This window comes from Sinohyriopsis cumingii, chromosome 5 (assembly GCF_028554795.1).
Source record: "Sinohyriopsis cumingii isolate HCF-2022 chromosome 5, ASM2855479v2, whole genome shotgun sequence".
Taxonomy (NCBI): Eukaryota; Metazoa; Mollusca; class Bivalvia; order Unionida; family Unionidae; genus Sinohyriopsis; species Sinohyriopsis cumingii.
This window is the reverse complement of record NC_142965.1, coordinates 14,327,966-14,351,120: the sequence shown is the minus strand read 5'-3', so window position 1 is coordinate 14,351,120 and position 23,155 is coordinate 14,327,966. Positions and strand designations below refer to the sequence as shown.

General features: G+C 35.8%; 1 protein-coding gene across 1 annotated transcript; it reads right to left on the bottom strand.

Moving 5' to 3' along the window:
• Positions 1-1,782: 1,782 nt before the first annotated feature.
• LOC149798668 (uncharacterized) lies at positions 1,783-22,732 on the bottom strand. The gene is made up of 2 exons (XM_089957512.1): positions 22,483-22,732; positions 1,783-6,876 (listed from the first exon to the last, which is right to left on the bottom strand). The coding sequence occupies exon 2, from the start codon at positions 6,648-6,650 to the stop codon at positions 4,206-4,208; it is 2,445 nt and encodes an 814-aa protein (XP_089813638.1). The 5' UTR covers positions 6,651-6,876; positions 22,483-22,732; the 3' UTR covers positions 1,783-4,205.
• Positions 22,733-23,155: the final 423 nt, after the last annotated feature.

Here is a 23,155-nt window from a genome sequence, read left to right as displayed (position 1 = left end):
TTGGTGAGAGTGGATGTTTTCCTTCACGTCCCTGTTTGAGGTATATAAAGTGTAGCGTTCGTCAATCGCGCCATTCAACATTGAATAATTTAACCATGGTGACAAACCATATTGACATATTGATGACACTGCAAGCGGTAGTGGATGACATGGGCATGGTGGAGGAGATGATGATTAGAATGGAGTATGGTGCCTATAGACCACACCGACTCAACATGGAGATCAATAATTTGAAGAAGGTCAAGGTACGACTAAGAGACCTAACCAAACAAGAAAAGGAGGAGAAGGAGGAAGAAGATGATAAAGAACAAATGAGAAGATGGGGTGAAAAAATTGAAAAAAGAAGAAAGTAAATAGAGGAAAAAAGAGGAAGAAGAAGAAGAAGAACGTAGTGGAGAAAATAATATGTTGGTGGAAAAGAAAAAGACAAGACATACATTAGAAGGAGAAAAAACCCAAAGGCCCTATCCAGGGCCACTCTATTGCCTCGAAAAGAAATCTATACTCTCTTTGCTATATTGTTGTATTTGTTTGTTTGTATATGTCTCTGTCTATGTCCCTATACCTGTCTCCCACCACGTCTCTATGTCTATATCTCTATTTGTCCCAAGAGTATCGCATTTTCAGGCCAAACCCTTGCCACACTGTTCCGCCTAATTGAGGTCAGCGTCATGCAATACTGTTGCTATTGTTTCTCCATTGTCCAGTACCGTGACGTCACCCCTGCCCAATTTATATTGTCCCTAGGCAGTCCCTATACATTTCCCTTTGTCCCGCAATAGTCCCACCCATGTTAAATTTCCCCATGTTAAATTCTCATTGTCCCCATGGTACAAACATCCAAATTTAACATAGAAGTCCCATTGTCCATATATAATCCCCATTCACTACTTTCGGGTAATTGGCACACACAAACACATATAAGCTTTTATCCGTAAATGCAACATTATAATCGATATTTATCTTCTTGTCTCTGCCTGTCTGTCCCTCCCTCGCCCCCTTCTCTCTCTCTCTCTCTCTCTCTCTCTCTCTCTCTGTGAATATCAATGTTATAATTATGAGACAGAGGGAAAGATGAGTCATGGAATAAATGAAATATACTGCTTTTTGTATATTATACATATTGGACAGATGATTAAATACGAGAGGATGTGACTTTACTAGTGAAACCCAATTAGTATGTAGATTGTCCTTGATTCTTAAATCTAAACTCCAATTATGATTTAATTTTAGTCGCTCAGGTTTTAATTTCGTAGACAGTGTTATTTTTGCTACAGAGCAGTTATGCTAACTTTTACATAGAATATTAAGTACGGGATGGGTGTGTGTGGTTTCCTTCGTTCCACCATTGATACGAAGTGAAAGTGTCGGAAAGTCGCACGGAAAATGTGCGGATGACAAGTTACGGTTGAAATAAGTTCTATATTTTCTTATTTGTCCTCCTCCTCCAGTCTATTGTCTCTGTAGAAACCGGGTAACTGAATTGATGGTCAGTGTGTTGGACATGCGACTAGAAAGGTGCTTGTTCGCATTATGTTCTGACAAGGCCCCGGTGTCGCGTCAGTAAGTACGACACTTTACTTTATTAATTTAAGAATCATCTTTATCCCATATCCTTGTAATTGGTAATAGATTGGCGTCAATCAATACTCACAGTATAACCCTTCCAAACAAATTCATGTCTCAAATGCTCATCTAAGTGAAACGAGAGAGAGAGGGGGGGGGGGGAGGGGAGGAAGGGAGGGAGAGAGTGAGAGAAACAAACAATATAAATCTTCAATGTGATGTTACTTCATTAGCATAAATTCTTGGGCTGAATCAAGAAGAGTGCGAATTTTATTGTGCAAGACTCCATCTAAAAACAACATTCAATTAATATTGAAATGTGAATAATAGTTGTGTATATTAAGATTAGACAGTTTATTTATATGCCACCTACAGATAGGGGAGATTATAACTTCCTCTAAATTAAAAGACATAACTTTCACAAATAAAGTCAACAATACAATGCAGGAATTACTTTATACATACTTATGATTGACTTCTTTCTCGGCATATAGTCTAAACTAAAATGCAAGACTCGCTCTCTACTAGCTATGGCGGACACAATTCGTGGTACATTAGCAATATCAATATAATAAGCTGATGTATATAGATCAATACAAGTATAGCAGCTACCATATCTGACATCTCGTTGACACGAATAATAAGACAATGTTTAAAGTTTCTACGCTCCACAATCAAGAAGCAGAGTTTTTGGCAGTATACTTTTGGAAAATATAGGTTACATAATATAAAATAGATTTCCCCTCTTAATGAAATGTTTAATAGTTTGGGGTAATTCTGATATGATCATCAAACTGTTGAAAAGTATATCATTTTACAAATTATCTGGAACGCTCAATTCGTCTTAGACAATATCGAGACAGGTAAGATATGTTTTTTAGCATACAGGTAATTACTCATTAAGTGCATTTTTATGTTCTTGATTGTTCGCTATTATAAGGCATGAATGCGCCTCCACCAAACTTATATTTTATTAATACACTTATGAACTTTTTAAATATGGAAGAGAAAAACTATTTTATATCTGACATGTTATCAAATCGAGATCTCCCCATTTACATCAATGAGTACATGTGCCAGCAAATGAAAATCATCTCAGGTTCAAGTACACCGTTGCGTACAATTCATTCATGGAAAAGAATTGAGTTTTAAATTCTGGTAAATATTTTCGTCCAATCAGCTACCATCATTCTCTAACATGCAATATTTAATCTCAAGCCACATATAAGTTTCTATTGTAGCTGGGAAAAGTAGTAGTTGTAGGTGACCTAAAATCAAAATTTTGCTTTCATAGAAAATATTCATTGACAATATTCTTTTAATATTCTTTGACAATATTCATTGACAATATTCATGGACAAAATTCATTGACAATATTCATTGACAATATTCATTCAAAATTCATTGACAATATTCATTGACAATTTTCATTGATAATATTCATTTACAATATTCATTGACAATATTCATAGACAATATAGTATGGTAAAAGTATTTCCCAGATACAGAACGTGTTTTATGGCCAAAGGCGATCACAAATAATACCATTCCCAAAATAGTAATGTTTCATTTTTGGGGCAAAATTAGTATACCTTCCAAGCAAAACAAGAAATACACACTATTTCCGATCTAGATATGACTTCAGTTTCGAAAGGTGTGTTGTTGATGATAGTGCTCTTTGACATGCATCAGACAGGTAACTAATCTAAGGAAATTCATGACAAAGTCAGGTATGTAAGCAAATGTACGACTGTTACCAAGCAATCTTACATCTATCAAGCACTATAGATAACCGGGAAATATACATTTAAAACCCCAGTCTTCATATACATCTTCTATGATATTTAATGTATTCACAATGCTAATAAAAATACGCTCTTTCCCATTACTTAATATAAAGTCAGTACATATTATTCTGTGACAGACAGTTGTTAGAATATCTTCTCTAAATATAGGAAACAGAATGAGCATTTGCAGACACTAATTCAAATAAGAAGCTTAGAAGCTTGTTACGGAAACATAAACAATAACATTGTGAAGAGCAGATCCTCTTTAAGCTGTGTAAACTAAAACGTTAACGATCCTTAAACAACGTCATCTGCGAATAAAACAGTTTGACTGGATATGGTGAGTCCTATTACGAACATTCTTTAAATAATATTAACACTTTGCATGTTTCGTCTTCTTTGAATTATTTTGTTTAGTGTTGATATATACAAGTCTGTTTAGGTGTGGTCCACGCGAATCTCGGTCGACTTAAATGTATGATATACTAATCGTTTGCTTTACTGTTTGTCTTCGAATATCAGCATGACTCAATATCATACCACATAATCGTCCCGCGTACACAATTTCTAGCATTTACATAGGTCATTTCTTTATGTCTTTCGTAACATATATCAGGCGTATTCCAATATGGTCGTCGGTGCTCGATCATGTCTTCGATAAATATTATTGATAGATGCTGAATATACTGATTACACTTGAGCCTTAATCCAGTTGAATTTACTCGTAGAATTTGTGAAATTTTATAGGTGGCCATTAACTGGCAAGAGGATATCTTGATGACGTGTTTCTGAATTTTGTCGCAGATTATGTTACAGTGAAGATGAATTTTTCAGCGGAGGCAGATATTCTTTTTAACAGCAAGACTCGTTTAACTCCATTTTACTTTGATCGAACTCATGCATCAGCATCTCCAACATACGTAAATGAACCTCCCTGTGAACGGCCTTATCACTGTGGGATAGTGTTATCTCCAGAACACGTGGAAGAGCCCCAATCACTACAATGAAAAGCACGTGCATGACCTCACTGATCTCTGAAGACATTCCTTGCGAGTTCATAGATAGTTTCACGGTGCCAACTACGAGCAGAACTATCAGTCCAATTCTAAAGATTGCTTGGAAAACGGTTATGTGAACAGGCTTGGACTTTCGGACGATATACATAAAGAGACGTCGAGAAATTCCTGGAATGTGTTTATGGTAGTGAATGTACGTAGTGACATTGGCGGTTGCCGAGTTGTGCATCATATTCGTTTGCTCCTCTGTCAGATTTATAGTTGTGTCATTGACCCGCAAGGTAGTTATTTTTACACCAGGGGGCGCAATAATCATCACCGTTGAGTTGTGTAGCTTAGACATGTTGTGATCATGGTCACGATTGGAGCAGATTTCAAACAAGTCGGACAGCAACTCGCAATAAACATCCCCAATGCCTTTTAGAAGCTTCCAAATATAATACAAGAGAGCTCCTCCAAAAAACAAATAACCAAATGATGAGGATGGAAACAAAACAAGTGAATAGAAAAGAAAAACGATTATTTCTCCGACAATTGAGAAGCTTGCGAGATATATTGCAAGACATCCATACACAAAATACAATAAAAATGGCGCAATTATAGTATACATGGTAGTTCTCAAGACAAGGCCGCAAGAGAGGGGCATATTCATATGGGTCCGAGTTTGAATAAATTCCGTTGCACTAGAGACGAACCCTATGATCAACACAAGCAAAAACCAGATTAAGGGAATGGAATAATATATCAAAGAAAAACACGTTTCTAGTGATCCAAAGATTACATGTAATGGAACCATAATGCAGGCAAATATGATAAATATTGGCTGAGGCAAGTATTTCTTTAGGAGATCAAGGTGACACTTAATCCTACTCCAGACTATATGGACTGCCTCTACCCAGAACCCAGGCATCATAATAAGATAGAAACGAGCCAAAAGTAACATTGATAACCTCTTGTAACCATGGTACTGGTTAACCGACACCATCGATATTTGCTCAATCAGGTCTGTGCTTAATATAAGGGGAGACAATCCTGCATATTTAGAATCAAGGGATCCTCTCTGAATAATATTTCCAAGACTCCGGGGAGTCAGGAGAAAGATGAAACCTGTAATGTAGTACACGAATAATAAACAGTAAGGTCCTCCAAGCATAGGAACAAAGAGCCTTTTGCTTTTCTCCATTCCACCCAACATACTCAGAAAGCCCATAGGAACTCCGTGATCAATCAAATCCAATGTGATATCGCCTTGATACGTGCTGTACAGAAGAAATTGCAAAAATATTATAATGGGACTAAATAATACAAAAATCCCTCTTCTTAAACGGGAAACGGCTACTGGATGTTTCCAACCCAAGTCACACATGCCGCAAAACAGGTTTGTCAATGAAATGGGAGAATGTCCATCAAGGTATACCCATTGTCTTTTATCCGAGTCGTCTAAGTCCTCATACTGTTTTTCTGCAGGAATATTTCGTCCAGTTGCCTCCATTGTGTCACCCCAGCTACAAAGTATTAATGGGCAGTAGCAAAGAAGTACCAGTCCAATTATATAAGGTCCGAGTGTGCTTTCACTCCACTTTTGTCGCATCATTTCAGGACAAGAAACCTCGACTTTTTCATTAAAGTAATTAAATGAAGAATTACAGCATTTGTATCGGAAGAAATCTACTGGGAAATTGAAGTACAGTGCAAACTGATAGGCAATAGTATTCCTGACACCTGGTATTTCAGAAAGATAACACCAGTGACTGTAATTATAACTTTGATGGAATCGAACGAGATATTTTTGTGTGACCTCATTTAAAGCAGCAGCAATAGCCAAGGACGTGTTCTGATGTCCTAACGCAATCGTACAATCTGGTGGCGTAACATTGATACGGACGAAAACGTCCTTCTCGAGGCACTTTGCGCAGAGAAGACCAAACGATAATGTCGGAAAATCAACTGGCCAGTAGAGATACGGGTTAACACTATTTGGCGGGTGATAGGTCCAAACCCATTGTAGTGGCCTAATGGTCGTCGAAAGTGCAGTGATGAATGTAGTATTTGGGAATACCAAATTGTAATGTGCAAAGTTTGGCTTTAGTACTCCTATCCAGTGCTCCAAATAAATCCCAGTGAAATGTTGAACTTCCATTTTACACATGGAAGATTTTGGCATCGTAACATTCATATTAGCAGTATCTGTATTATAGTCGTCCTTCGCATCTTTAATATTCTGTCCACAAATGAACGTTGTATTAAGCACAACACAAAGCAGAACAATCAACGCATGCATTGTTTCAAACTAAAGTGCATTTATTTTCTTCTTTCGTGTACACTGTGAATCCAACATCTGATATCTGCTTTAACGTAACAAGACTGAGGCCTGGTATACCATGAAAATGTTAATTGACAGTTGAAGTGGGACCTCTTTTACGCCCGGCTAGATTCTTCTATAACCGAGTGAATTATATCATATTCCTCTATAATCCGGATGAAAACATATTTAGGCGAATTAGCTTCTGAAATAAAAGACAAAATGTCTTTGAGTAAATAACACTGATGTGTGTGTGTGTGCCAGCGAGAGAGATAGCGAGAGAGGAGGGAGAGAGACTGATTACCAGGAAAAGGGATATCGTCCCCGATTCAATACGGTCCCAAGCAGACAAATCAATATTTAATGTAATAATAATACAAGTCGCATATGTGGCAGACAAACGTTTCCTATGTTAATACGAACGTTTGCATTTTTGTTAAACTTCGCGAAATTGAGAGCCGAATATGTCATGACAATGACAAGGTAAAGTGAGAGAATAAACAATGCCTTCAATATATTTCTGGTTAAGTGTATACAACTAAGTAGTCTGAGTCCCCTTACTCTAATCACATGCATACTAAACAACCTCCTGTTTTCCTACTGTTCAAGGCTAAACCAAATCAAGCATTTTTATTTAAGGAAGGCAAACTTTTAGATAAGGCTAGGGTGATTTTAGCCGCATCTGGGAAAATAACAATGGTTCATCAACCAGACTTGGGGTTTATATCTCCATTACCTATTTCTTTAATGATATAAAAAATACGAACTAACAAATTTGAAGTAATGGAATAAAAACAAAACGTATTTTAGATTGAGATCAATCATGCTGTGCTTGAATAAATCAGAAATCTTGACATGATGTCTTACGTGGAAAGGTCATGTGTGATTGATAAAGAATTACAGCGACTAGGAGAAATCGAGTATATGCTCAGCATGTACCTGGTCTCGAAAGACAAATTCCTCATGACAAGTCAGCTCACCAAGTTAGAAGTCCAAAAGAATTTTCAGAGCTGCAACATTATTTACGGAACTGCCTATGTGTTTTTAACGTTGGACATTGAATAACAGACACCACGTAGAATGTATAATTCTCGGACTAACGACTCTCGGGCTAGTGGTATTTTTGTGCTGATTCACACAAGTAGTAGATTATTTCTTAGGGCTACATTTATTACTAGCATCAGCCAATACGTGAAGGACGCAGGAGTTATTAGGCTGTTATCACATTTACGTATCGTTCACCGCCTTTGTTGTTGAAGGGTAACGGCAGTGTCAACTACAACAATGCATATCCGGTCAGCGCAGTTTTATATGGAATATACGTTATGAATGAACTAAATTGCGATGCATTAGACCCAATGAGAACTGCTATAATTAATTGTTTTTCCGCGTGTGGCAATGAACATTTAACTGACTCAGTACTTGGCAAAGGTTTAAAGGAACATCTAAGTGAAACGTTAACGAAGTGGGAAGGCGTGTGAGAGAAGGCTTCACTAGATTCAGTGACGTTGCCGCGTTGGATTGCATGTTGAAATGTTAAATCATCATCAAGACAATAACCAATCGCCAACAAGTCATGATGTATCTGTATAATACAGAAAAGACTTCGAAATTACGTATCTCATGGAAGGGTGGGGTGGGTTGGAGCTTATCGCGCAAGTTGGATTTAAATTGAAATTCCTCAAATGAACTGGCCAGTAAACAGCTTTCTGACCAAATGGTGCAGTAGTTGATGATTTTTGCCTCTTTATATTTAACTAGCATGGGCAAGACCGCTCCAGTGGCCTAGTGGTTAGAGCGTCCGCGTCGGATGCGGGAGGTCGCGGGTTCGAATTATTCCTCATCATTCTTATTCAACTTTTGCTTTTTTTCCGGTGGCTGAACACCTATCAAATGCCACATTTTGCCTGTCTGATAAGGAGTCAATTATGCCTTGTTTTGAAATAAGAGATGTTATAGTATAGCTGACGCGAATTATTTAAAGCAAGAAAGGGAATGGCACAGTGTCCTTTATATAAGAACGTCAGAGCAAGTAACACATTTCAAATGTATATGTGATGGTCATCATCACATATACATTTGGGTCACCATCACATATACATTTGGGTCACCATCACATATACATTTGGGTCACCATCACATATACATTTAGGTCATCATCACATATACATTTGGGTCACCATCACATATACATTTGGGTCACCATCACATATACATTTAGGTCACCATCACATATACATTTGGGTCACCATCACATACACATTTGGGTTACCGTCACATATACATTTGGGTCACCATCACATATACATTTGAGTCACCGTCACATATACATTTGGGTCAGTATTGTTGTTTCATGTCTGATTTTTTAAAAACCATTTATGTATCTAATGTCTTGTGAGCTATGTCAAGCATAACATGTAATGAAAGAATACATTTTGTGGAATGCTTACAAGTTAAAATATCATCAATATGGTTAGATTGGATGTAATACAAAAGTTAATTATTCTATGCATGTATGTTCTTTTACCACTGAACAGGATGATAAAAGTTGTTCAAGTTAATTTGGCAAGTTTCTTAAAATTGCCAGATTAAAACACCTGCTTTATTTGTTACATGTATGCACACATGCACGAAATGAAAATATGCCAAACCACACAAACACAAAATAGAGATGCCTTTTTCTGTCTTAAAAAAAAATCTTTGTTTCTCTAAAGTTACACTTTCTTAAAAACGTTTCTTCTGTGATCACATTTGAGTGTTCCAGAGAAGTCATCAACTGATTATAGACGTCAAAATACATGTACTCTGTATCATTATTCCAGACTGTGTCTGCAGTCTGTATATCTAATGCTCATTCAGAAACATCTAAGAGACGTGGTATTACTGTGGAACAGTCATAGTATACATCAACAAAAAACGGAGGATGTAGTTAATGGCATTCTGGATATTCATTTCAGCATTCCAGAAATAACAGGCAAGAATTGTACAAAATTTGCAGCAAATGGGCTTAACTCTTTTCCGAATGATCTATTGTCATTTTTCAAATACCTAACCAACAGTTTGTGAAGGAAGGACGCGTTGATATCCATGTCTCTATTTAAAATATGGGCTTTTAGAAATAACAGAACCTATTATTCTGTTGACTGCCATTGCAAGTGTTAAATACTGATTTATGCTGCAAAAACAAAAGTGCCAACATCTTTTGAATTGTTTTCATTTTTGCATGATACGCTCGTACTGTTTTATGTAGCCTGCACACTTGGTCAGCAAGCTCCCAAACAGTCTGATGAATAAAATGATCCAGGTCATTTTAACTTCTGTTGGTTTCAGAAACTACACTTTCTTCTGACAAAGATAACTGCTGGTGTTCTCTGTGAAATAAGAGACTAGATAACTTGTTTGAATGGACTTGTAGAATTTGTGTATATGCCCCTCCTGGTGTCAATATTATTTCATGTACTAAAATTACAGTTTTTTTTCTAAAATGTTGAATTAAAAATGAAGGGAATCTACTTTGACACAGTACATGGTAATTTACAGAGGCTTTGGTGCATTTATTATTTTTATATTGTAACCAAACAACGCATTTCAACCTGTCGTAAGCTGTTATTGCAAACACTTTAAAGAACATGGTCTCTTAAGACAGGTATAAATTATTTATACAAATCAGTTACAAGAAGCATTAAAAAAATGCTGCTTTAAGTCAGGGATGGAATAGATTCGTGGTGAATGTGGCTGTTAATGCTGGTTTAACTGTACATCAATACAAATTATTTAATCTTAATACATTTTTTTTTTCAGAAGCAGAGAACTGTTAAGCACCAGTTACAGAGGAGGAAATTTAGGACTTGAAGGAATTGTGTCAAAATAATTATATAGAACTTGATCCAGATTTGATTTTCTTAGGATTATACAAGAAGCAACAGAGACTTATCAGATACCAGATGCAGCAGATGACTTTGATACTGCTAGAAACTTTATTGTTTTGCCAGAAGTGATTACAAAACTGTATCATCAGATGTAACAGAACAAATTAAATTGAATGATAATTATTATCCAGACAATTATTATCTTTACTACCAAGACATATACAATATTTCCTTATTACAACATGTACTTAAGAATAAACCTAATTATCCAATCACATCACTAGCATATAACAAGAGTATCAGAAATCAAAAGTAAACACATATAATCTTGTACAATGATAATAACTATGGTCTTCTGAATAATGACATTATGTTAAGGTAACAATAAATACAATTCGGAGAGAGGAGCTGAGAGAGTGAGATGCAAGAAAAAGTTTTTTTACTCTTGCACACAGTTCTCCCTACATGATTGCCATATAATAAAATGTAATTTGTCATACAGAAAAACCAAGATAATCAAGCATGATTAAAGACTTATAATGTCAGATCTAAAGGCATTCATTAGTGTAAGCCAATGTAATTGTCGTTTAATAATAAAGGTTGACTTAACGGGGAATAAAAGTTCATCAGCTATTGACACAGGCGCAAGTAGAATCTACATCAGCCAAGTTTTTTTTATCAGAACAAATTAACACAATGTCACACGGTCATATATAATGAGACTTTCCAGTGACACTTGATGTTGTCACTGCATCATGATCTTCAATATGCCAGAATGTTAATATTGACTTCATTACCGATACATATACAACTGAACAAGTACACAGGGCTCCCATGCTACTGTGAAATCAGGAAAAAGTCGGAAGAAATGATAATTTCTTTTCTGACCATGAAAATGCCTTGAAGTTTGCAAATATTGATGAAAGTCAGGAAAAACACGGAGTTTTCTGCCACTGCTTGATGACAGAAACAATTGCGTAATTGAGTTGTAACTGATTGTGAATTAAATTTATTGAGTTCTGCCCAGAATATTCGGAGGTTGCAGTATGGATCATTTGGGTGCTTACCATAATTATAGTTGTTGAGTCAATCTGACCACTCACTGGATTAGATTAGAAGACTGGTTGTTTCAGAGTCAGCTTGATATTGATATTTTATCTGACATGAAAGGTTTGAAAACCAGTCTAGCATCACAAGACACCAACATGTTGTCTGCAAAGCGTAGCCGCTTACCAGATAGCCTAGCAAACTTAACGCTGTTACCCCGAGTCATACCTGCGTGAAACTGATATGAAAATTATTTATTTTCCAGAAAATGCAAGTATTAGAATAATTATGTCTTCAATCTGCTGAAAGATAAGATGAAACTATGGCGTTGATGAAATTTGACCTGGTACTCACCATTTGCATTGCTAGTCGCATGAGTACACAAATCTCAGAACCCACATATTCATGACATCATAGGTCTAGTTGTCACATGATGTCAGTAATAACCCATTTCAGATGTTGTAGAAACAAATAAAATATTAAATGAAAGTTGTAAACTGTTCGTAATAAAGAAACTAAAATGAAAGAACACAGAATTCTGTATATATTTATTCAAAAAATAACTACCTAGGTTTATGTTGTATCACGTGACTACCTTGTTGACATGTGCTCTTTGCTTGATGAATCTGACTGTCCAGATTACAGTGACAGCGACATGTTTCTGGTCGTTTTCTCAACATAAACATGTTCTTTCTGGTTTTTACAGAAACTCTCTGACTTTCATTTAATATATTTTAATTTTTTTACAACATTAGATAGAAGCTTGTTGATATCATGCGACTATTGGATTTCTGATGTAGTGTGAGATTTGTGTAATCATATGACTAGTAATGCAAATAGCGAGTACGTGTCAGGTTCCATCTATGCCGTGGTTTTGTCTAGTCTGTCAGCGGATTAAGACATAATGATTATAATACTCTCCATTTCTGAGAAAATGAATCACCTTCCTACTGATTTCATACAGCTATGACTTGATATGACATTGTTTCAAGTTTTCTAGGACCACGGGTGGGGTTCAAGTTAAATTTGTAGTCAAAATGTTGAATCTCTGATCTTAAGTTTGGTGTTAAACTATGACGGTGAACATGTGGCTCAAAGGATTGGTTTCAAATCCTAAATCGGCCGTAGGAGAAATGTGAGATTTGTTGTCCCTTGTATTGTGAGTATCAGTACAGGTTTGGGTACTACTCTTCTTTCTGTAATTGCAGTTTCATTTGTAACTCTTATTTTTGTATATGTCTCTCTCATTTTCCTGCATTTGCATCTCCCTTTCTTTTTCCTGCATTTGTCTCTGTTTCTTTTTTCTGCATTTGTATTTTTATTTCTCTTTCTTCCTTTTGCATTTCTAATTTCATCTCCACTTCTTTCACATCTTTTTGAATTTGCATTTGTTTCTCTCTTTCCTCTTTTTCAAGCTCAAGCTTTCTTAACTTTATTTTGTTCTTGAATTTTAATTTCAATTCCTTAACTTGCAGGTTTGAGCCAGAATCAAAGCACTTTTGTCCAAAATATTCTTCTCTACCAAATATTGAACCAAAGTGTTTTTTATTTCTTGTTTTAACAAATATGGCTTTGCACCTGGAAAATCATATTGTCTGGAACGTTGGAGCAATTCGTCTTCTTTCAAAGACTCTAATTGTTTCCTGGCTAGGATTTAAAGTACAATTCTCCACTTTAGTTTACATCATAAAAGCTTGTTGGTTTCACTATATAAAGTTAGAAAGATTAGGGACTAAGATAATTTAAATTTAAAAACAATTTCAATTTCTCTGAAATTCGTATCCCCGATTAGCTCCCAAGTTTCTGTTACGACTCAATGATTACAAACTTAAGTAACAGAAAAGAAGCAAAACCAACAAGTTTTATAAAACTTAACAGTTTGATTATCAAAGTTATAAATGAAAAATATGAAAGGAACTTAAAGTATTATGAAGTGAATCCAAGCAAGTCCTTATAATGGTCTATTAAAGTCCTAAATGTAAGAAATGTTCCTCATAAATTTCAATACCGGAAATGTACTGGTCCTCTAAGAACTGTGTCGTTGTCAAGATTGCGTTGTACTGAATTCCTTCGATAACAGTTCCAGATAAATATTTAAGTCCAAATAATGAGCTCTTTCTATTTACACTGAACAGTCCAAACAAATGTTTTTCCTGTCTAAAAGTATCTAAGTACAACATAAAATACGTCTGTAGACTTAAAACAGGAACACAATGATGTGAATAACTCCAAAATTAGGAATGAAACTGAGTGATTAACTTTCTCCTTTTATATGCCATTTGTTGCGACAGTACTTCGCAATATACCTCACGTGACAACATACACTATTGATTTTACGTTGAATTAAGCATAGTGAATATTATTAGCATAACCTCACGCAACCAATGGGAAGCCACATAATTCTCGAAACATCGATGTCTCATCAGTCACTGTGAAACTACAATGTAGGCGCCAGTTTAAGTCTTATTAAGATTATTATTACTAATTGTCACCACGTACGTAAACATCTATTTATAAGTCCTGTGTAATACTATGCTCATCACGTGGGTCAGACTGAACTAAAGGAGCTTTTTGCTTAAGTGTGGCGTTCGAATATCCCAAAGACCAGACGCCATGTAATTTTCTCAAGAAAGAAAGCAAATGAACTGGAGATTACCAAGCTTAAGTTGGAAGATGGAGTAATACTTTAACTGCAATGATTTTGAAATTTATGAAGAACTAAATTTAAGAACTGAAAAGTCAACCCTTACATTTTGTTACTACATTTGCAAAAACAGTGTTAACTACGAAAGTAAATAGGGTATCAGGGCTGATCAAATATTGTTTCCACATACTCGTCCAAGACAAAGAGTTTCATAAAATTCACTTGTCTCACCTTACTTTTTACACGTCCCAATACTGTAATCTTTTCCAAAGATTTGATGAAATGCATGCGCTTTATTCCATAGATATAAGAAAGGAAATAATATACAACATTAATTCCTAAAAGGATTTACATTTTTCACAAATATTGGTTGATGCTACTTATTTCGCTGCTTAATGTGTATATATTTTGCTGCTGGAGATCGATCTGGCGACTGCCTGTATGCCCTCATTTTTGCTGTTAACTCCAGATGATTGAGAAAAATCTTTAGGTCTTTCCCTCCATATTTCATCAGATCTGTCCTCTCATGCGCAAAGTGCATCTACTAACTACAAATACACTGGTTTAATTTCTAACCTCTGCCAATTTCAGATATTCTTTAAAATAACTGCAATCTAAGTAAATAAATTCAAGCCAACATTTTAACCATCCACTTCACATGAAATTTCTTTGTCCTGATCTTCTTTGTTTCTGTCCTTGTGAAAATATTTTAGCAAACTTATTTTATTCATGGAGTAAATATAAGTTTGCCTGACAACTAATTCTAAAGTGATCACAACATTTTATCGTTTAAATACAGAGGCAGCTCATTCATTAGCGTAATCGTTTCACATGAAAAGTAAATATCACGCGTGGAAGTTAATCCTGTATATTGAACTAAAAAATAAAGAATCATTACTGTCATTTAACCAGTTCATAAAGAAACCAATGCTCATTTCCCATTGCCGAAAAAGAGAAGGGGTGGGTGCATGGTACTTGCACAGTGGATAAACACCATGTCGTCCGCATCCAAAGTGTTTAATGTCTAATTATAATATTTGCCCACCCACCCCTCAAAACTTGGGTAAAGAAATGTGTCCTTATATCATTACATAATGGGCATGTACAGAAGTATCCAAAGCTTACAGAACACCATGAACTACATCATTCCTGTTGTGTAAAACAGACTTGCCCAAGCATATATGGATTAAGTGTTAAAACTATATTAGGTGTTTAAGGCGAAAGTTCAGCAATTCGTGACATTTCTTAAACTGAACATGGGGATGGTGTTGTACGCTTTTACTTACGTACAAAAACTACTGAACCAGAGGCGACGGAAAGTAGTGCCCATGGGGCTGATTATAATATACCTATTACCCTATGCTAGTTAACAACTAGTTAAATATAAAGAGGCAAGAACCATCAAAGACTGCACCATTTAATTAAAAAGCTGTTTAGTCGCCAGTTCATTAGACGAATTTCAATATCAATCCAAACTACGCGATAACCCCTACCCCACACTTCCCTGAGATACTTAATTTTGAGGTCTTGTGTTATACAGATACATGCCAACTTGTTGTTTTAACCATATTTTTTCTTCTTAACATACCCGCGCCAACAAATTAGTTTATATTCTTAGTTAATTGGAAATATACCTTGCAACGAATAATATTGGATGACTGACCTTTGCTCTTCTAAGCTATATATAACTCGCTAAAATGCTCACTCTGCCAAGATAGAACACATTGATGCGGATAAGATAGTGGTATTCCGTATATAAAAGCACGTGATTAAAATCTTGTTTATGAGTTTAACTTTCGTTCGGTAGTACAGCCGGAAATCAAAATTATCAGCGGCGTTACTGTTAAAGGAGCCGGTGATTATAGTTAGTAGATCTCGTTTTTGAGTTGAAATCTCGTTTGGTAGTAAAGACAGAGATGAAATTTATCAGCGGCGTTACTGTTGAAGGAGCCGGTGATTGTAGTTCGTAGACTGAGCTTCAGATGTTTATTGAGCCGTTAATTGTGATTTTTATTAACGGAGCCGTAGATTAAAAAAGTGTTTTAGGAGCCACTAATTGTAGAAGGAGCCGCTAATTGTAGTCCATATCAAAATATTGAGAAAGATTGTAATCACCGTGATTTTAAGAGCCACTAATTGTTGTCGGAGCCGCTAATTGTTGCCCATATAAAAATATAGGGAAATATTTTAATCACCGCCGGGTACCTACGGCTTTCCATAGCTTAGATTCTTAGCAGCGGCGAGACGGAGGACAACTTTGTTCACATTTTGCTTTCCAGCTAAGATTGTTAACGCATCGATGAATGTCACAATAAACGGGTATCAACAGCGTTGAAATACTCATCGGAGATCAAAAGGTCTATCCGGATATTCATTTACAAAAGTATATATGGCCTTGTATTTTGCACGGCGAAAAAGCAAAAGGATGTCATCTTCAAGGTGTTTTCTCAAATATATACAGCGATCCTGCATGGCATATAGACATGAGGACTTTGAAATACCGAGTTGTCTCCGTCGACATTCAATACTGCTACCCTGCCAGGTTTCTTGGACGCGGTGAATGCCGACCATTCTTTGAGTGTTTTGGTCATCCCACAAGTGCGCGTATCAATTTGTCAATTAACAGGTCTTTACCCGTGGACACCAACGGGGTCGCCGTTGTCTTAACATAATTTCGCTGCATTAACAGTTTTGCGTTTATCTATAATGCTCACCATGTTATGTCTGCATGGTTTACAAGAAACTTAAATAAACGTCGTGACGATGAGAGCCATACAACTGCATGTGGATGGGTTCCGCTCATTTTTTAACGGTTTGTGCTCATGTGCGCATACTAACAACTTTAATCGTAACGAAAGCGATCATAACATAAACCACAGCGACATGCCTGTTTTCCCGAGCCATCGCCGAATGCTTAATGAAACGAAAATTTGGCCGCTGGAAACCTAGAGCGGAGAATCATAGGTAAAGTTACCACCAGGAAAACAGCGGATTGCAAACGTCTGTGTAATAGGCTTGTTATCGACGTGGCAGAGTTCGATTTTCTAATTAAGGATATATCAGAGCGAGTACACATATTTCGAAAACCTCTGTGACGCTTACTGATTAGATCAATGAACGTTTAAGTTCCTGCAGCGACCACGAAAGTTTCACCAGGAGGATGGTAATTACAGTATGTATTCGGCCTGCATATGAAGAAAGTACATTCGTCATCTGTTAATATGGGACGAAAGCACTACAGTTCCCTTTGAAACGTTAAAGATATTTTTAACATGACTTTATACGAAGTTGTGCAGTGTGATCTTTAATACGATTTGTATGCTGGAAACGTATTGCCTGCATGCAGTTCGGAGGATTCGCATCACATCAAAGTTTCCATCAATTTTCCCCACCACCATTTGAGCTACACAGTGGAATATATATTTCCATGTACGACAAAGTGACATAAATCACAAGAAACTGGACCACCACCCATTCTCACACTATCGGCATGTATCCAACAATACTACACTGCTAGCCACAAAGCTTGGTCTTCCCCATTTGGAGCCTTTTTTGCATTGATTCTTTCCATCCGTATGTATTAATATTATAGTTCGTCTAATTAATTTGTATGTGTACCAGCATTGGGGTGGGTAGGCCCATTCAGCGTTTTATTCCCAATTTTTTCTTGGCACTGTTCTAGCACAGTGGGACAGATTCTACTGAAAAGAATGTATTTCCTGGTCGCGGTTTAGTGTTTTCATACCTGTATGTGTAACAGCCAATAACAATATACCGGGAAATAAATTCATTTCAGTAGGAGTCGTCCTTTTGTCACTTGCACGGTCAAATATCACTTTTTGAGGACCCCTTACTCCGACAACCTTGCTGCTAGGTAAAAGGACAAATAAGGAAGTACAGAAAACTAATAAATTTACATCAAAGGATGTATGGATAGAGATAGCTACAAATATGTGATGCAAACATACTAAATGCCCTCTTATGTGAATCAGTATTTTGCATAAAAGGAAGGAATTAGATCACACTGGGAAAATATTCTTGGTATATAAATATATGAAATGAAACCTAGTGTGAAAAAATGAATGCTAGGAATTTTTGTATTCAATAAGAAACCATGAGTTTATTCGCTTCTTCTTAATAACGTCATATCATATATTGCTATTTAGATATTAACCGCTCCGGTAGCCTAGTGGTTAGAGCGTCCGCCCCGGATGCGGGAGGTTGTGGGTTTGATTCAGAACCAGTAAAAGTTGTGGTAAACATTTTTTTAATATTTTGTTTCATTTTTTCTCAGGGTAAGATTCATAGAGTGAAATCGAGGCAATACTTGGAGTACGTTACGAATAGCACGTATCAATTACGTTTTTCCAGAGGATTGACCCATATCCAGGCATCTGTTTTGCGTTGTAGCTAGAATTAATATTGATGTTTGAGAAAGAATAGTCATTAGTGCCTTAACACTTGAGAAGTTAAAGTCTTTCCTGTTGTGACCAGTTTTGGGGCTAATTATTTTCTTGTTTTCAATTTATTTGGATTACATGTTTGTTTCTGCTGGAAATACTAGTGTTCTACATGGACAATTATCGAAATTTACACAGAATTCAAACACTGGACTATTATTTCGTGTGATTCAACAAGGAACTGTTAACACAGCAGTAAGACGCTGAACACAGCATGCGTCATCACCTTACATTTTGGATTGCATCGGGATTCGAACTTAGTTTCATTAGGACTTTTTATTACTAGGACTTTTATTTTTAATTCCTTGATTATTCTTGGATTATTTTTTGATTTGATTCGTTGAACGGTTGGGGTTTTTTTCTCATTTTTAGCTTGTTTTTCTAAGGAAATAAATTATTTGTTAAAGTTTACAAAACTTGTTGTCTTCATTTTTTTCTTGTTACGTTTAGTAAGGGCCTAAACACGTAACAATACATACATACATACATACATACATACATACATACATACATACATACATACACGTATGTATGCATATATATATATATATATATATATATATATATATATATATATATATATATATATATATATATATGTATATATATATAAGCATTTGATCCGTTTGTGAAAGTTTCGAAGAAAAAGGATCAAGGAGATAATGAGTAAGGTTTCCACTCACATTTGGCTTATTACAGGTGATACATGCTTGCACAACTGACAGACTAGACCAGTCCGGAGAATGAACATCAATATCACTTTGCTCTAGCTGACTTCAGTGACCAAAACTCTGATTATCTACAACAGTTTTCAAAAGGAAATTGCCTCTATATAATTTTCGATGTGCTTTCTGTGTATGGTAGCAGTACTACAGAAAGAACAGCGACAGTATACAATGCACAGGTCTATTTGTGACAGTTTGATTCATATGTCAACTTCATGTAGCAATCCATCCGTGCTGTTCATCAAAATACAACTATAAAAATCAGATAATTTTATTTTAAAGATGTCGACTTTAAAGAATAAACAGATAACCCGCTGATGAAAGCGAGTTACACACTGAATATATATATATATATATATATATATATATATATATATATATATATATATATATATATATATATATATATAATATACTTACATCCTGCTGAAAAAATTCATGCTATTTACTAAATATATTTTTTACCTTTACTTCTTTTCAGAATTTTTGAAAATCATGTAACCTTAATAGTATCTCATAAAGGGATTCGATTGCTCACTTCAATGTTCTGTATATCTACGTTCTTGTCAGTTTGGGCAATACTGTATATTGGTCACTGCGGCCTTTTGTGCACTAGTACCTTTGCCTATGATCATGCACACAACTGAATAGTCCCAGTATCACCAAACGCGTATACATTATTTTCACAGGGTATAGTTCAAGCCCCCCAAAATATAACAGTGAATTTAGATCTCAGTTTCGTTTATAAAATGGGGTAAACGGTGCAAACTAATCTCTTAATAATATCTAATGGGCTTTCGTCAAACGAACACTTACGCCCGAGGATTAGTTCTTTATCTATGTCTGTTTTCTTAGGATAAATTTGTTAATTTGATAAGTACCATGGATGGTGTGTGAAAGAACTGTTTAAATGTGGTTATGTATGAAATGAAAGGAATTGTCAACTGAAATGATTTTATAACATTACATAACTCAAAAGCTCTCGACCTAAGAATAATAAACAAATATACAAGAGAGTGAAGAAAAGAAAAGCATATAGGGTGGTTATCATACTTGTATGACCGTAATATTGTAGCTGGGATGCATTCCATTGTTTTTATTATATATGCTCTATGGCGATGTAAATAAACAGCAGAAAAGGGTCTATGCAACATTTGCCACTGTACACAGTCCACATATAATTAACTCAAATAGCACTTGATTACAATGATCACTGTAAGCCAAGAGACTACAGGGACCCGACTTAGAATACATTCTACCAAACATCAGCACAAAAGACCGTAGCAAAATCCAAGTCAGTAGTCCCAGGTGTAAGCAACACTATTTCTTTTCTAAGAAAATATGGTAGGCCACATATTAACCGAAAAACTCTGATTGCACTTTATGAGCAGATTTCGGTTGTAAGACAATTGTTTTAAGCGTTGATTAGTACAAACAACGCGATTGTCAACATAGTTTCAACATGGATTTGGAGCTTTTTTTTGTTATTATTCAAGGGTTTAACGCTATTCTTCAGCACAAGATAGGCTATACATGGCGGCCAGTATAATTGGTGGAGGAAGAACCCTGGAAAACCCAGGGAAGAACCACCGATCCACGAGAAGCTACTGGCAGGCTTTCCCACGTACCCACGCTAGCCGAGCCTTGGACTCGAACCCACGCAGACAGAGGTGAGATGGCAGTGATCAGGAACGGTGAACGCTTTAGACCACTCGGCCACTTGGGGCCCCGGATTTGGAGCTGAATGAAGCTATAAGCAGTCATACTACCCGCCTTAATTTTGTGATACTTTCTTCTGTAACAGCTCTCTTTCGTGGAATATGAACTTTTAAAAAAACCTTTTTTTAATTTAATTTGATTTATTCAACGAATCGTCAATATGGATTTGCAGTGTATGGTAACATTTTAAACTATACACTTGCTATTAAATAGTGCATGTTTGAAAATCGCACATCCATGGTAGATTGTACTCTGCGACTGCGATTGCTATCAGATATGAAATATTACATTGCGTTAACATCGAAACCATGAACATTTTACACGGGTAATTTCATGCTAGGGATGTAGCACAACCAAACACAAGTACTTACATATATTTATGTCGTATATAAATAATTAGTTTACTGTATATAAATAATTAGTTTACTGCCTTGCACCAGGCTTGATACTGCGGTTGATTCAGGGGAATGTCTTTATATGTTTTCAAATATAAGTTTTTAAGTGACGTCATCAATACATTAAATCCTACTTATCTTGGTTTGTAAATATATACATATCAGTGTATGTCACAAAGGTTTATTTTAATTGCAAGTTCCTTGCACTTAGTTCATATACAGTATAAATTTAGCTTCTTTCTTGCTGGCTATAAAGCTACTTCGAGATATATGGTGATCGAGGGTCTGAAAAAATATATGTATACATGAGTTTTATTGATTGGTGTTGCTGCTTTTTTATGTTTCATTTTACCATCCATACATTAAGTTCTATTTATACTACATGTTCATAAGTGATGAATGTAATACAATTTTGTACTGTACTTATAGTGGTGGTAGAATACATTGACGTAAAAGTTGTCCCTTCTAAGCACTTACTGAGTACTACATTGTTACGATTTACAAGATTTTCATTTAAACATATAAAAAAACAGTTAACGTTCAAAACTATTGTTGTGGCTGGTAGCAAACCATACACAAATATGTAGATCTTTTGCACTTATGTCAGCTAAGTTTCCATTACCTACGCTGTTGCACTTATGTCAGCTAAGTTTCCATTACCTACGCTGACCAAATTGTTAGCCAAAGAGCAGCTTTACCAGACGCTTTGGTAAGCTCTTGTTTTCGAGTGTTGCAAACGTTTGCATAGGCATTTATTAAGGCGTCTTATGACCAAGATGTCACAAAGTATTGCTGAGCGATACCAATGTTATAAACCCAAAATGTACATGACAATATTTATATGACCTGTTAAAATTTTAAAAGATGAACATATGATATTCGAGTGATATGCTTCACCCATTCAAGATAAAACTACTTGGAAAGCATGAAAGAAATTAATGTTATAAAGTACCTTATTCGTGTTTTGTTCCTGTCTGTATCGATGGATCGTCAAAATATATTAAACTCGTCGTCGAATTACATTGTCCCTTTGCGCAGACTCGAAACAAAACATGTAGCTTTTTGTATGAATCTACTAAAAAGAGTAATACGCTTTCCTTAGTTATAACAATGCGACCGTTGTGAGGTAATATCCATTATGCGGGTATTGAAACAAGGAAGCAACCTGTTAGGACTGAAAAGGTGTTATTTAAAAAGCTATGTTGGTCCGTGACCGTACAATACAGTAATGTTATTATCATCCAATAATGATATAGTCCTGAGCAAATGACGACATATTCCTGAAATACACAAAATGATTCAGACGAAATTTAATCTCAGATGGAGTGGATTGATATACAAACAGTTATTTTAGGCTTGTTCGTACTAGTGGACGTTTCAAGAGAAAAAATGTTAACAATTCACTGAAGTGAACTATGTACATTGATAGAGACGTATGGATTGCAAAAGATTCATGTGAAAGCCTCCAAAACAATGTATATTTCAAGATGGTCTGTATTGTACAATGAAAGAAAAGGAATTTGTTAAATTGTACAAAGTCTGACACATTGATGTCAGCGGTTCTATTATTGGTATTCTAGAAATATTACATGAATACACTCACTTGCCTATATGTATACGTGTGG